Source organism: Bos javanicus, chromosome 8 (genome assembly GCF_032452875.1).
Source record: "Bos javanicus breed banteng chromosome 8, ARS-OSU_banteng_1.0, whole genome shotgun sequence".
In the NCBI taxonomy this organism is placed as follows: Eukaryota; Metazoa; Chordata; class Mammalia; order Artiodactyla; family Bovidae; genus Bos; species Bos javanicus.
Genome location: NC_083875.1, coordinates 41778581 through 41793125, shown reverse-complemented (window position 1 = coordinate 41793125; position 14545 = coordinate 41778581). Strand labels below are relative to the sequence as shown.

The following is a 14545-nucleotide window of genomic DNA, read 5'->3' as shown; positions in this document are numbered from 1 at the left end:
TCAAGCTTACTTTTGTGTCCCTTAGGAACTTTAAAAAGTTTTATTCAACAGCTAGATCTTGCACATATATTATTAGCTTACTGCCTGGTATGTTTTGAGTTTATTATAAATTATGTCTTTGCTTATTTTCTAACTACTGTCATTTGTATCTAGAAAAGCTATGGATTTCTTTGTATATAAATTTTGTACTAAGTCACATTACTAAATTCTCCTATTATTTGTTACAGATTTTCATTTGATTCTCTCTGATTTTTTTATCAAGTATACAGTCATATCTACAAACTCTGACCTCTTTACCCCCTTTCTAATTTTATATTTCCTTCTCCTGTCTAACCACCTCTTTCCTATAATTTTGAAAGCACAATTAATAAATCACATCTTCCTTTCTCACAAGGTGATGAGAAAAGTTACTAAAACTTATAGTGGGTAAAGTTAAAATAAATGAGTTAAATTACTTTAACATTCTAGAGTTAGTTTACAAAATCCCTAACCCATGAAATTTTGGGGCACCAATTTTTTTAAAGTCTAGATTTTAAAAGAAACCAAATAATTCCATGGCCAATAAATACAACTGTAGTTGTGCTTGCTGAGAAAGTGTTAACCAAATCACATGCTTTTGGAGTTTGAACTCATAAACACGGGAATACGGAAAAATTCTCTCTCATTTGAGAATTGACATTTGGTCATAGGCATCATGTGATCTTTAGCCTCATTAAATTAAAAGACATGGATCAGCGGAACAGGCAGTATTAAAATTTTATGGGTCTAAAGCTGACTCATACGTAACTCACAGATGACAGTATATTTACATTTGCTAGCAATACATTTTATATTTTATCTGGATCACACAATTTCCACAAATGAAACATCAGTGATTTTTTCCATCAAAATCTATATTAGTTTCAAACTAGTAAATTAGCTTGCAATTTGATTTAGAAATATAAGGAGCAAGTGAAAAGTTATGCAACAGGTCACCTGGAACATAGTTAACTTCCATATTTATAATCAGAATTTACAAACATCATTAAACACTCCTAATCTAGATTTTGGCTGAAATAAAATCTACCATTTCTGGCATGTTGCAACATACCCGGGGTTCTGAAATGCTGTTTGAGTGTGAAACAGCTAAACATTAAAATAACACATTCTATTTTGCTTTAGAAATTCAGGAGGACTCCATCAGCTATGCTAAGGAGTGGCTGAAGGCCCCATCATTTTGTGTGTCTTAACCTTCTACTTTATCAAGATTTCTAAGGGTGGAATGTCTTACAACCTTAACCATAAAATTACTGCCTCTAGATGTTATCAGCTTCAAGACTGGAGCAGTGTGAAACTGACTGACAGCTGAATGGAATATAGATAAAGCAATGGAGACTACAAGTCACTCAAAGTCCCATTTAATTAGGTGCTTTGAAAATAAGTTCCCAGAACCTTCAGTCAATTCAGGATTTAGTGCAGAAAGCAGAAGATTCATGGTACTCTTTCAGAGGAGTTTTATTTGAGACCTCAGGTTGGCCTAGGGAAAATGGGACATAGGAAAAGAGAAAATACGAAGATTATAATGGGCTTACATACTTTTGCCAAAATAAGTGGAAAAAGTAGTTTTGCTTTTCATTTTTAAATCATTGAGGCTATAAGAAAATTATTTAAAATAGAAATTTATTATTTCTATAATATGCAAAATGTAAAATAACTGTGATTTAAATATAACATCACATTTCTAACAAAACATTTCTTCCAAGCATATCTATATATATGACAATTAAACACATTGTCATCTCATGTGATTATGTTACTTTTCTATCTCTATATAGATATAACAAGTAATCCAACATTATTTTAACATTTTTTACCCTTTGGTAAGAAGTATGGGCAGTACTGGAGAAGGCAATGGTAAGCCACTCCAGTACTCTTGCCTAGAAAATCCCATGGATGGAGGAGCCTGCTAGGCTGCAGTCCATGGGGTCGCTACGAGTGGGTTGCAACTGAGCGACTTCACTTTCACTTTTCACTTTCACGCAATGGAGAAGGAAATGGCAACCCACTCCAGTGTTCTTGCCTGGAGAATCCCAGGGACGGCAGAGCCTGGTGGACTGCTGTCTATGGGGTCGCACAGAGTCGGACACGACTGAAGCGACTTAGCAGCAGCAGCAGCAGCATGGGCAGTACAGCTCCTTCTAATATAGCCATTTCCCCTTAAATATAAAGAAGCCCTTCAAGTACTGATAAAAAAAAAAAAAATCTCTTGACACATACTGAAGTGGGGAAAGAAAAAAGCAAGATGTTTTATTTTTGTTACCAAAAAAAATTTAATGAGCGGGAAAGAGAGAGACATTCTGCTTATACATTCAGAAGGTATCTCTAGAGTGATACTCAAAGAACTCGGTAACTGTGACTGCCTCCTAGGAGAAGAACTGAGAAACGAGTGAGAGAGACACTGCATGAAGCACTTTCTCTTATCTTTTGAATTGTGCAACTTAAGAATATACAACTTATTCATAAAAATAAATTAATAAAAACTTTAAAAGAAATAGCCATTGGTACCACGCCAGTAAAAAATAAGAAAACAAAGTCATTTTATGAAGCACTATCTTGTGAAGCACTTTCTCTGTGTTCTTGCCCGAGAAACCCCATGGATAGAGAAGACTGGTGGGCTACACAGTCCACAGAGCTGCAGAAGAGTTGGACATGACTTAATGACTAAACAATAACAAAATGTATTCATCTTCCTAGAAAAAGCATTCTCACATACCATATCCACAAATGTGGAAATCCAAGGATAAAGAAATAAAAGCATTAAAATTCTTGAATGAATTCTTAACTTTCTATATATTACATAAGATAGCTCAAACTTTTACTTAAATAGCCATAGATGGACATTCAAATTTTCCTCCAAACAACTGAAAGAAATTACAGTATTTTACATTAATCAAAAGAGACAGAGATACGAACAATACTAGTTTTGATACATTTACCTTGTGCCTTTGGTGGGATCTAATTTTAGCAAGAGTCATTTAACATATATAATTACTAAATGCATGTACAGAAAAGTAGAAAATTAGCTTTCATAGCACAGTCTCAAAAATGATTAATGCAATCTTATCCAGTTAGTTTCCTTATCAAGAAGAAAAAACAATTCCATAAATAACGATCTAATTATAAGAATACAAATGTTATTTTATGGAGGAATGAGTAAATAAAGCTTCTTACAGCAAATTGCTAATTACTGTATAGTTTCATATAAGATAAACTATGTTGTGATGAGTATAAAAATATCACTATAATCACAAATTTTTGATCTTCAAGTGCAAAATGTTTTCAGGTTCAAAATTGTAAAAAAATATATTGTTATATGAAAAATAATTTAGCTTTTAAAGACACATAAGGAGACCCTCAGTTCAGTTCAGTCGCTCAGTCCGACTCTTTGGAACCCCATGAATTTCAGCACGCCAGGCCTCCCTGTCCATCACCAACTCCCGGAGTTCACTCAAACTCACGTCCATCGAGTCAGTGATGCCATCCGGCCATCTCATCCTCTGGCGTCCCCTTCTCCTCCTGCTTCCAATCCCTCCCAGCATCAGAGTCTTTTCCAATGAGTCAACTCTTCGCATGAGGTGGCCAAAGTACTGGAGTTTCAGCTTTAGTATCATTCCTTCCAAAGAACAACCAGGACTGATCTCCTTCTGAATGGACTGGTTGGATCTCCTTGCAGTCCAAGGGACTCTCAAGAGTCTTCTCCAACACCACAGTTTAAAAGCATCAATTCTTCGGCGCTCAGCTTTCTTTACAGTCCAACTCTCACATCCATATATGACTACTGGAAAAACCATAGCTTTGACTAAACGGACCTTTGTTGGCAAAGTAATGTCTCTGCTTTTGAATATGCTATCTAGGTTGGTCATAACTTTCCTTCCAAAGAGTAAGCATCTTTTAATTTCATGGCTGCCATCACCATCTGTAGTGATTTTGGAGCCCCAAAAAATAAAGTTTGACACTGTTTCCTCTGTTTCCCCATCTATTTCCCATGAAGTGATGGGACCAGATGCCATGATCTTCGTTTTCTGAATGTTGAACTTTAAGTCAACTTTTTCACTCTCCTCTTTCACTTTCATCAAGAGGCTTTTTAGTTCCTCTTCACTTTCTGCCATGAGGGTGGTGTCATCTGCATATCTGAGGTTATTGATAGTTCTTCTGGCAATCTTGATTCCAGCTTGTGCTTCTTCTAGTCCAGCGTTTCTCATGATGTACTCTGCATAGAAGTTAAATAAGCAGGGTGACAATATACAGCCTTGACGTACTCCTTTTCCTATTTGGAACCAGTCTGTTCCATGTTAAGTTCTAACTGTTGCTTCCTGACCTGCATACAGGTTTCTCAAGAGGCAGGTCAGGTGGTCTGGTATTCCCATCTCTTGAAGAATTTTCCACAGTTGATTGTGATCCACACAGTCAAAGGCTTTGGCATAGTCAATAGCAGAAATAGATGTTTTTCTGGAACTCTCTTGCTTTTTCCATGATCCAGCAGATGTTGGCAATTTGATCTCTGGTTCCTCTGCCTTTTCTAAAACCAGCTTGAATATATGGAATTTCACAGTTCACGTATTGCTGAAGCCTTGCCTGGAGAATTTTGAGCATTACTTTACTAGCATGTGAGATGAGTGCAATTGTGCAGTAGTTTGAACATTCTTTGGCATTGTCTTTCTTTGGGATTGGAATGAAAACTGACAGGCAGATGTATTTAGAAGAAGATCAAAGCATAATGAGTTGAGATATGACAGCAGTCAACTCTTCTACCTTAATGTCCATGTTCTCCCAAAATGTTAACAATAAATAGATCCTTAGCATTAATTTAATGAAATGTAAAACATGTATTCAAGTAGTAACTTACTGAAGTCATATGCAGTGATATCCCAAGAAAAATGTTACATAATCTTTTGAAAAATTCTTATCTAATATTATCATCAGGAGATGCCTTTTAAATGTAAGTTTATACTTATATTTAAATAACTAAAATATATATACATATATAATGTTATACACATGGACTCCATTGACCAAATAAAAGAATATAGTAAGTAAAAGGAGAAAAAGTATTTTGACCAAATCTGAATATTGGTAGTTTGTACCATACTACAGTCATCAAATAAAATTTAACATGTTACCATCATTATCTTTTGAAAAATTCTGAAATGTCTCTATACCTTGAAAATTGAAACATTTTACAATGCATAGGAAAAATAAAAGACTAAAACATGTTTATGTAAAATATTTTTTCACTGAAGGTTATAAAACTAAATATATACTCAAATATAAATTCTCCATCAATGTAGATATTCTTGTAGTGTAAGAAAGATGGTTTTATGTCGACTATTAGATTAGGTAAGAAAATATCTCAAGTGCTAACCATTTATTTTTCTTAGTAGTGGCTTCAATTTCAAATCATGACCTCTTTTTATTGGCTTATCCTGAAAAGTAGGTTTGCACAATGGAGTAAACCTTTCTGTGGCAGAAAATTATTCCTAATGAATTTAAATGAAAGTATTTCTATCTAGACAGAGGTCAAAGGTAAGAGAGAATCAAGGCAACTATTCTAAGAACTGGAGCAGGAAACCTTGCTAACCAGGAACTGAGTAGAAGTACTAGGTCTGTGCTGTTCCTAAGTCCTCAAATTTAATTAGTTTCACATCAACTGAATTAACAATTTATTCCATTTATTATAGGCTGTTAAGGAATAGCCCAGTTGACCATTTCCCTTGAGGAATTCTGGCCGCAGTAGAGGCCATTCCTACACAGTTAGTTGCATCAGGCTTGCTATAGATGAGAGCTTGAACACTAAAGAATAGTCAGAAAAACTGAACTTATATGGCACAGTCTGGCTCAGTGTCTGGAAAAAACTGGCTTGCATCTTAACCAGGAAGTTGTTAAAGACTGTGCTCATCAACATTCTTCGTATGGTTCTACAGTGAATGAAAAAGGTACATGAAAATAAGCAAATCCCCTCTAATAACACGGCACCTACCCCAACTCTAGAGTTCTAGTAGTCTAAGCACCTACACTGCACAAATTTTCTAGCATCTGGCAAGAGGAGGATGGGAGGAAATGTTAAACAGGTGTCATGGCACTTAAACTTTGTTAACTTTATTATAGTAAAGAACAAAGATGAAATTGTACACAGAATCACCGCCTATGGTGAAAGAAGCAGATGAAGACCTTCAGCACGACTGAGGGGGGATCTAAATCACATATAAACGGTGGTAGTAAATGCAAGGTAACATAAGACTAACAGATGTATATTTAGTTAATACATATCTATCATATGCCACTAATTTGTGAGATTTCAATGAGGGCACCTTAAGATTTTTCTATGTAAAAATTATTTCTTTAGGTAACATTTAAACTCCTTTTGGTAAAAAGGAAGTGTTCTTGTAAAAATGAAAACAAAGAAAAAACCACCCTTAACAAAAGCTTAAATATGAATGCCTTTTAAAAAGTGTAAATTAATATGTGCAACTGATACTAGGAATTGATGATTTGCTTTTTTTTAAATAGTTTTCCCCCTATTTCCAGTTGGTATAAGTCAATTATTTTGTGTTGGTCTAATTTACCAACTAATATAACAAAAATTGCACTGTATTTGTGTAATGGATAACTTAAGGAGTCATGCCACTTTTTATATTCTACATAGGAAAGAAAGAAAAAAAATCAAACTATAAAATTTACCCTGTTAAAATCTGTACCTGAACACATGACCTGAAATAATCAACTTAGTTATCTCAGTAGTGTTAGCACTAGCAAACTTAGTAAGCCTATATCCAGCTCATGAGGATGTTTAACAGCCAGCTAGAAATCAATGTGAAGGCAAGCAGGAATGTCTGGGGAAGGTGAAGCCGGAGTGGGTGGGGGTGGAGCAGTGATAAGCCAGCCTAAGAGAGGTGGATGAAATGAAAGTGGGAAAGGGACTCTTCCTCTCCATTTTCCCAGATTTCCTAAGGCCTTTGTAAGCGGCAAGTACTTCCCTTTCCACTGAAAAGACTGTCTGAGTGACCTTTATGAGCAGCGTTATAAAGTACTGGCACCTAATCTATCGCCTTTCCTTTTATGGGAAATATACAGTTATTTTACATCCAAAATATTTTACAATTCCTTTGTAAATATGATTTTAAAGCTGAAAAGAAATTAGGAAATCATTTAGTCTAACTAATCCCTTATTTCATTGACAAAAGAACTGAGGTCAAGAGAATCTATGATTTAGTTTCTAATCTACATAAATATACCGATGTTACTGAAAGGTTTAGAAATGCCATATTTAGTGTTATTAAAAGCAAGAGGGAAATGGATATTAGAAATGCTTCAAAAACACAAAGAAAAAAATGGAACATCTATTCTGATGTTAGTAGGAAAGAGTTAATTAAAAATAAAGGGCTTTAAAGACAGATTAGGGAAAAGATACTAAATGATGAAGGTATGAATACATGGTAATCATTACAAACAGAAAATATATAGAGAAAATACTTACCAAGTATATATTATATCATGAAGAAAATACACAAAGTGAAAAATGTAAAGACTCTCACATAATTATTTTCTATTTGTTTCTATTTCATTATAAGAACAAATTATATGGTAGGAGTACAGAAAAGGGGTACATGCACTTAAGTAAAATTTCCAGGCCCCTTTTATATGAAACAACTGTAAAATCAATTCCATTTCTACTTTGGCTAGGTGGTTCTAAATGATTATTCTCCCTATGCTTAGCTGAAGTAAAAAGGAAAGACCAGGTTACAGAGTTTGAGGACATCAAAAACTGCACAGGTTTTTATTACTATTTCTATCATACCATTTTAGCACATTAAAATATCTTGTGTCAAAATAAACATATTAAATTTTAAAAACTTGAAAACTCAAATATGTATTTGTGTTCCTAAGTTATTATTTGCTCACACCTATGATCAGAGCCAAATTATTAAACGTTTTTCACTGGAATGAAAATGAAAGTGGCAAAGGACTCATCCTAAGGCCTTGATAAGTGGCAAGTACTTCCCTTTCCACTGTGAAAATCACTGTCTAGATGGCCTTTGTCAGTGCTTCCCAAAGTGTCCCTCCGGTTCAATGTAAAATAACTTCACAAATGGGTAAGCATGCCTAATTTTACTCTGTAAGCACAGATTTTAACATACATTAGAAAAAGTCACATGCTAAAACTTCTCAACACATTCTTGCCCCAGCCCAGTGTTTTTTTTTTTTTTTCTCTCTAAAGAGAAAAGTGTATGGAAGAAGCCACCAAGAAGCTGAATTAAACAAATAAAAACTTAAAATACTTACTGTCGCTGGGGAAGCCCGAGTGGTATGTGTCACCGAGTGTCCAGAATTCTCCATTGAGTTGCCGATCAGATAGGTTCCTCCAGAGCTGCTGATGAGTTGTCCTCCCGTGACGCCCATCTGAATCCCACCGGTGCCCACCATACTGTGAGACGAGACCACGGTAGTCACCTGTGCAGAGCTCCCTTGAGTATCAAAGTAATTCCCTCCAGTGTTTTGGCTGTACATCTGTGTTTCTGTGTAAGGGTAAGTTGTTGTTCGGCTTTAGAAGAAGAAAAGAAAGAAATTTACTTATATTATCTTATTGTTTTTCCAGGGTAAATACATGTTTAAAATATATCAGCTTAGCCTTTGGGACATGGTGAGTTTTGCATTTTGTGTGAAACTTCATTCCCAGAAATAGCTGGGCTTACTTTCCAAATTAAAGGTACATTTATTTAGAAGTACCTCAACACTTTTCTGCACAGTATAGAGTTTTTGCCACTATTGGGGCCTACCTCAAGTGTATAAATAAGCTCAGGTCTTGTCCCTTCAGGAAATCCTGCTGTGTGACTTCTTAAATTTCTTATAAAACTTCCTACAAATCCCAGTTTTAGGAAAGCTGGGATCTGGAATGAATAGGGGTTGACAAGTCAGCTCCCCAAACTACTTCACACTGCTGGTGACTTGCAGGAAACCTCCATGACTAAGGTAGTATGCATGAATCTCTTTCTAACCACTAGGCAGGATCTTGAGCAAAGCATGTGCCCTAAATCCCTAACTCTTTCTTCTTTACACTCAAGCTTCTCCTCAATGAGATGACTATGCCACCTCATGTCCTCATTTTCTGCTTTCCAACAATAACAGTCAAGCTTCTGCCCTTAGCCTTTCATTGAAAATGCTTTTAATAAGGTCACTTGTGACCTCATTTAAATACCAAGCTAAAAGGCTGCTGTCAGTCCTCATCTTTCTTGACTTATCTGCAGTACAATGTTGTTGACTATGCCATGTTGCCCTTTCCCTCCTTGCCCTGTTCTGATTAAGCAGCTTGTTTGATGGATTTAATTTTAATTTTCAATTGACTATATCGTACATTTTAACACGACTTTTGTTTTTATTTTGCAATTAGTGTAGGCTCTCAAGAAGTGTAAAAATAGTAGGAAGGTGTAAAATACTTTTCTTTTTAAAAATTCAAACATCAAATTAAAATTCCCAGTGTTTTTGGTCATTCTCTTCAACACTACATCTCAGAGTGAGCCAGTACTGACAATTTGCTGTAGATGTCTGTGGACATTTCTATGTATATGCAAGGTCTTTCTGTTTTAATCTTTCTTGTTCATTAGTTTCTATGGCATGTCTCTTTCACCTTTTAATTTTTTTAACCACAGTGTTTCAAGAATCTTTTGGAGGCTCAGTTTTTTTTGGCATATTAAATAGTAATTTTCTCAGGTCTCCAATTTTAGCTCTTATCTCTTCTCACTTTTATCCAGACCATACACTTTGATCATATACTACATGACCATATGCATGTTCGTAAGTTCATACCTCCACTCTCTTCACTTTCTAGTTTCACTGTTGTTGTTGTTGTTCAGTTTCTAAGGTGTGTCTGAATCTTTGCAACCCCATGGACTGCAGAACGCTAGGTTATACTTTAAGAGTTTTAAATCTAGATTTCTGAGAGTCACTTAAGTATCTCTGCTAGGGAAGCCCTGATATTTGGGAGGTCTCCTATGTAAAAGTGAAGGTATACCTAAAAGGGAATTCTTTTCTCTCCTGCTCTTTTTCCTATATTCCCCCCTCTCAGCAGAGGGCAGCACCACAACACTCAGCTTTGGAAATTATTGCTAACTCTTCTTGCTCAGGACTTCCTAGTTTGCTCAGTGGTAAAAGAATCTGCCTGTCACTGTAGGAGGCGAGGAGATGCAGGTTCGATCCCTGGGTTGGGAAGACTCCCTGGAGGAGGAAATGACAACCCACTCCAGTATTCTTGCTTAAAAAAAAAAAAAAAATCTATGGACTGAGGAGCCTGGCAGGGTGCAGTCTATGGATATGACTGAGTGCACGCATACTTTTCTTGCTCAGATTGACATCAGTCCTACTAACTTTACCTCCGAAACAATTGTCCAACTCTCCTTTCCATTCTTGTACTCACTGCCTTAACTCATAATGAGTGAGTAAAGTGAAGTGAAACTCTCTCAGTCATGTCCGATTCTTTGTGACCCCATGGACTGTACAGTCCATGGAATTCTCCAGGCCAGAATACTGGAGTGGTAGCCTTTCCCTTCTCCAGGGGATCTTCCCAACCCAGGGATCAAACCCAGGTCTCCTGCATTGCAGGCGGTTCTTTACCAGCTGAGCCACAAGGGAAGCCCAAGAATACTGGAGTAGGTAGCCTATTCCTGCTCCAGCGGATCTTCCCAACCCAGAAATCCAACCAGGGTGTCCTGCATTGCAGGCGGATTCTTTACCAACTGAGCTATCAGGGGTCCTTTAACTCATAATATTCTCCATTAAAATTGCCTTCTAGCTAGTTTTCCTTCTTCTATTTGGGTCTCTTCCAATCTATCTTCAACTCTGATGCCAGGGGAATATTTCTAAAAGGAAAATATGAAAATTAAGCTTTTCTTAAAAACCTTTCTGTGATTCTCTCTTGCCTTGGGAAGAAATTCACAACCCTTGACCTGTCTTCTCAGGGCCGATGCTGGCACAAGCTCCGGATTTGGTACCAGCCATGTCTTCAAATGATTTCTTTGCTCACACCACACTGACCTTGATGCTGATCTCCTGTAAAGCACTATCTTCTCTTGTCTCTCTGCTATATTGTGTAGGGTTTCCCCTGTCTGGAAAGCCTTTACATGTCTTCAACTCTCTTCCTTTGCCTAAATCACCCTTAAGCTCTCAGTTCAAGCATCACCTTATCTCAGAATTACTCCTCTGCACCCCTTGTATTCTATGGCCACTCCTTACAGGACTGTTATGTTTTGCTCTCTATACTTTCCTAACCCATTGCACATACCTGAAATAAGTCTTCATACTCCCATGAAATTATGTTTTATTCCCATCTGTATCCTTAACACTTAACATAACTATTGCTACATAGTGGGCTCACTAATCAACAAATAAAATATGACTCTACTTCAAAGTATATTTGGCATAATAGTCACTTTCATAAATTTCTAAAACATATGTTCTTTTTTTGCTGTTTTGTTAAAGCATGAGAAATTGGGCTAAACTATTTTAAGATTTTTCTGTATTATTTAAAATAGGTCATTTAACCCATTATAAATTATATTTATATTGCAATTTCTAATGCAAATTTCAGTAAAATAATAAGAGTGCTCCAACCAGTCCATTCTAAAGGAGATCAGTCCTGGGTATTCTTTGGAAGGAATGATGCTAAAGCTGAAACTCCAGTACTTTGGCCACCTCATGTGAAGAGTTGACTCATTGGAAAAGACTCTGATGCTGGGAGGGATTGGGGGCAGGAGGAAAAGGGGACAACAGAGGATGAGATGGCTAGATGGCATCACCAACTCGATGGACATGAGTTTGCGTGAACTCTGGGAGTTGGTGATGGACAGGGAGGCCTGGCGTGCTGCAATTCACGGGGTCGCAAAGAGTTGGACACGACTGAACAACTGAACTGAACTGAAAAGTATTCAACACTGGGTAAAGTTACTGCTTTCCAGAAAAAACCACCACAGATCAGGTATAAGTTTTAGTTTCGGATGATGACAGAAACAACTCCATAGAGAATATTTTTTGTTGTTTTTTTTTTACACATAGAAAAGTACTTAAAATACACATTTCTTCTCAATACTGCTGTATTTTCCAACTGGAAATCTAATTTATGTATTTGTTTCAGTATATACTTATTTTAATAAAACAGCCATGTTGATTTTAAATTTGGATAAGAAGAGAAATGAGTTCATCTTATGACCCCTAAATATGACAGTGACTCTATTTAGCTGCACTTAACACAATATGATGTTGGTATTTAAGTAAAATCAAGTAAGATGTACAAATAGATACAGGGAAATAAACACTATGACAGATGCAGAAAACTGTGTCAACTTTCCTTCTCACAGTCTGAACAAAACGCTTAAGTATGCTTTCCAGTAGTAAGTTGATTTTACAAATCAATCATATAATAATAGCTATTAATAGCTAATATTTATTATTTACTATGCAACAGGTACAATCTTATGTGCTTTTCAGGTATTAACTCACTTAACCTTCATTACAACTTTATGAGATAGATACTGTTATTTCTATTTGCAAAGACAAGGCGAATACTCGGAAGTCTAGATAAACAGCTTTATCCAAAGCACACAGATGGTAAAAAACTGGATTTGGAATATGCAATTAGCCATTCTCTCAAACATTTAATCACATTAAAAGAATTTAACTTTTAAATATGTCAATGATATTTATGAATGACTATTGCGGAATAGTCACAAAAGGTGGTACAGGTAACATACAAACTATATTGCTATTCAAGAGTTTCTTATATTTAGCTAAAAGATGATGCTTTTAAAGTGCTGCACTCAATGTGCCAGCAAATTTGGAAAAATCAGCAGTGGCCACAGGACTGGAAAAGGTCAGTTTGCATTCCAATCCCAAAGAAAGGTAATGCCAAAGAATGTTCAAACTACTGCACAATTGCACTCATCTCACATGCTAGCAAAGTAATGCTCAAAATTCTCCAAGTGAGACTTCAATAGTACATAAACCAAGAACTTCCAGATGTTCAAGCTGGATTTAGAAAAGGCAGAGAAACCAGAGATCAAATTGCCAACATCTGCTGGATCACAGAAAAAGCAAGCGAGCTCCAGAAAAACATCAACTCTACTTCACTGACTACCCTAAAGCCTTTCACTGTGTGGATCACAACAAACTGTGGAAAATTCTTCAAGAGATGGGAATACCATACCACCTTACCTGCCTCCTGAGAAATCTGTATGCAGATCAAGAAGCAACAGTTAGAACCAGATATGGAAAAATGGACTGCTACACAATTGGGAAAGGAGTACGTCAAGGCTGTATATTGTCACCCTGCTTATTTAACTTATATGCAGAGTACATCATGAGAAATGCTGAGCTGGAAGAAGCACAAGCTGGAATCAAGATTTCTGAGAGAAATATCAATAACCTCAGAGCTACTGATGACACCACCCTAATAGCAGAAAGTGAAGAGGAACTAAAGAGCCTCTTGATGAAGGTGAAAGAGAAGAGTGAAAAAGCTGGGTTACAACTCAGCATTCAAAATACTAAGATCATGGCATCTGGTCCCATCACTTCATGGGAAACAAATGGGGAAACAATGGAAACTGTGATAGACTATTTTCTTGGGCTCCAAAATCACTACAGATGGTGACTGCAGCCATGAAATTAAAAGATGCTTGCTCCTTGAAGGAAAAGCTATGACAAACCTAGAGAGCATATTAAAAAGCAGACACATTACCTTGCCAACAAAGATCCATACTGTCAAAGCTATGGCTTTTCCAGTAGTCACATATGGATGTGAGAGCTGGCCCATAAAGAAGGCTGGGTGTTGACAAATTCATGCTTTTGAACTGTGGTGTTGGAGAAGACTCTGGAGAGTCCCTTGGACTGCAAGAAGATCAAACCAGTCAATACTAAATGAAATCAACCCTGAATATTATTGGAAGGACTGATGCTGAAGCTCCAATACTTTGGCCACCTGATGCAAAGAGCCGACTCATTAGAAAAGACCCTGATGCTAGGAAAGATTGAAGGCAGGAGGAGAAGGGGACGACAGAGGACAAGATGGTTGGATGGCATCACTGACATCACTGACTCAATGGACATGAGTTTGAGCAAGCTCCAGGAGATGGTGAAGGACAGGGAAGCCTGGCATGCTGCAGTCCAAGGGGTCACAAAGAGTCAGACATGACTGAGCCAGTGAACTACAACTACACTTTGCTAACTGTTTATCAGCACCTGACTCCTCTCCTATCTTACTCAGAATGGGATCTGCAGAAGATGTACTTGCACTGGTAAAGAAAGAGAGATGGAAAAGGTCAGACTATTTTGGAGGATATTTACCATTGCACACTAAGACTCTGGAAGTTCTATGATGGTAGAAGTTGCAGTTCTATTATAAGAGCATCATTCCAAGGGGTTTAAATCACGCCATCTTCTGGGCATGATTCCTTTATATAATTAGTCCTCAGTGAACAATAGCAATACAAATAAATGCATCACAGATATATATAAAAGCTCTATA

At 36.7% G+C, this 14545-nt stretch overlaps 1 protein-coding gene across 6 annotated transcripts in view; it reads right to left on the bottom strand.

The window, feature by feature from the left end:
- Positions 1-14545, bottom strand: part of RFX3 (regulatory factor X3) — a 339201-nt gene that overhangs the window by 105738 nt on the left and 218918 nt on the right. For all 6 annotated transcript variants that reach the window (XM_061425414.1, XM_061425412.1, XM_061425410.1 and 3 more), the window contains one exon: positions 8320-8578. In XM_061425414.1, coding sequence (XP_061281398.1) covers positions 8320-8578 — 259 coding nt within the window. The remainder of the gene's footprint in view (positions 1-8319; positions 8579-14545) is intronic.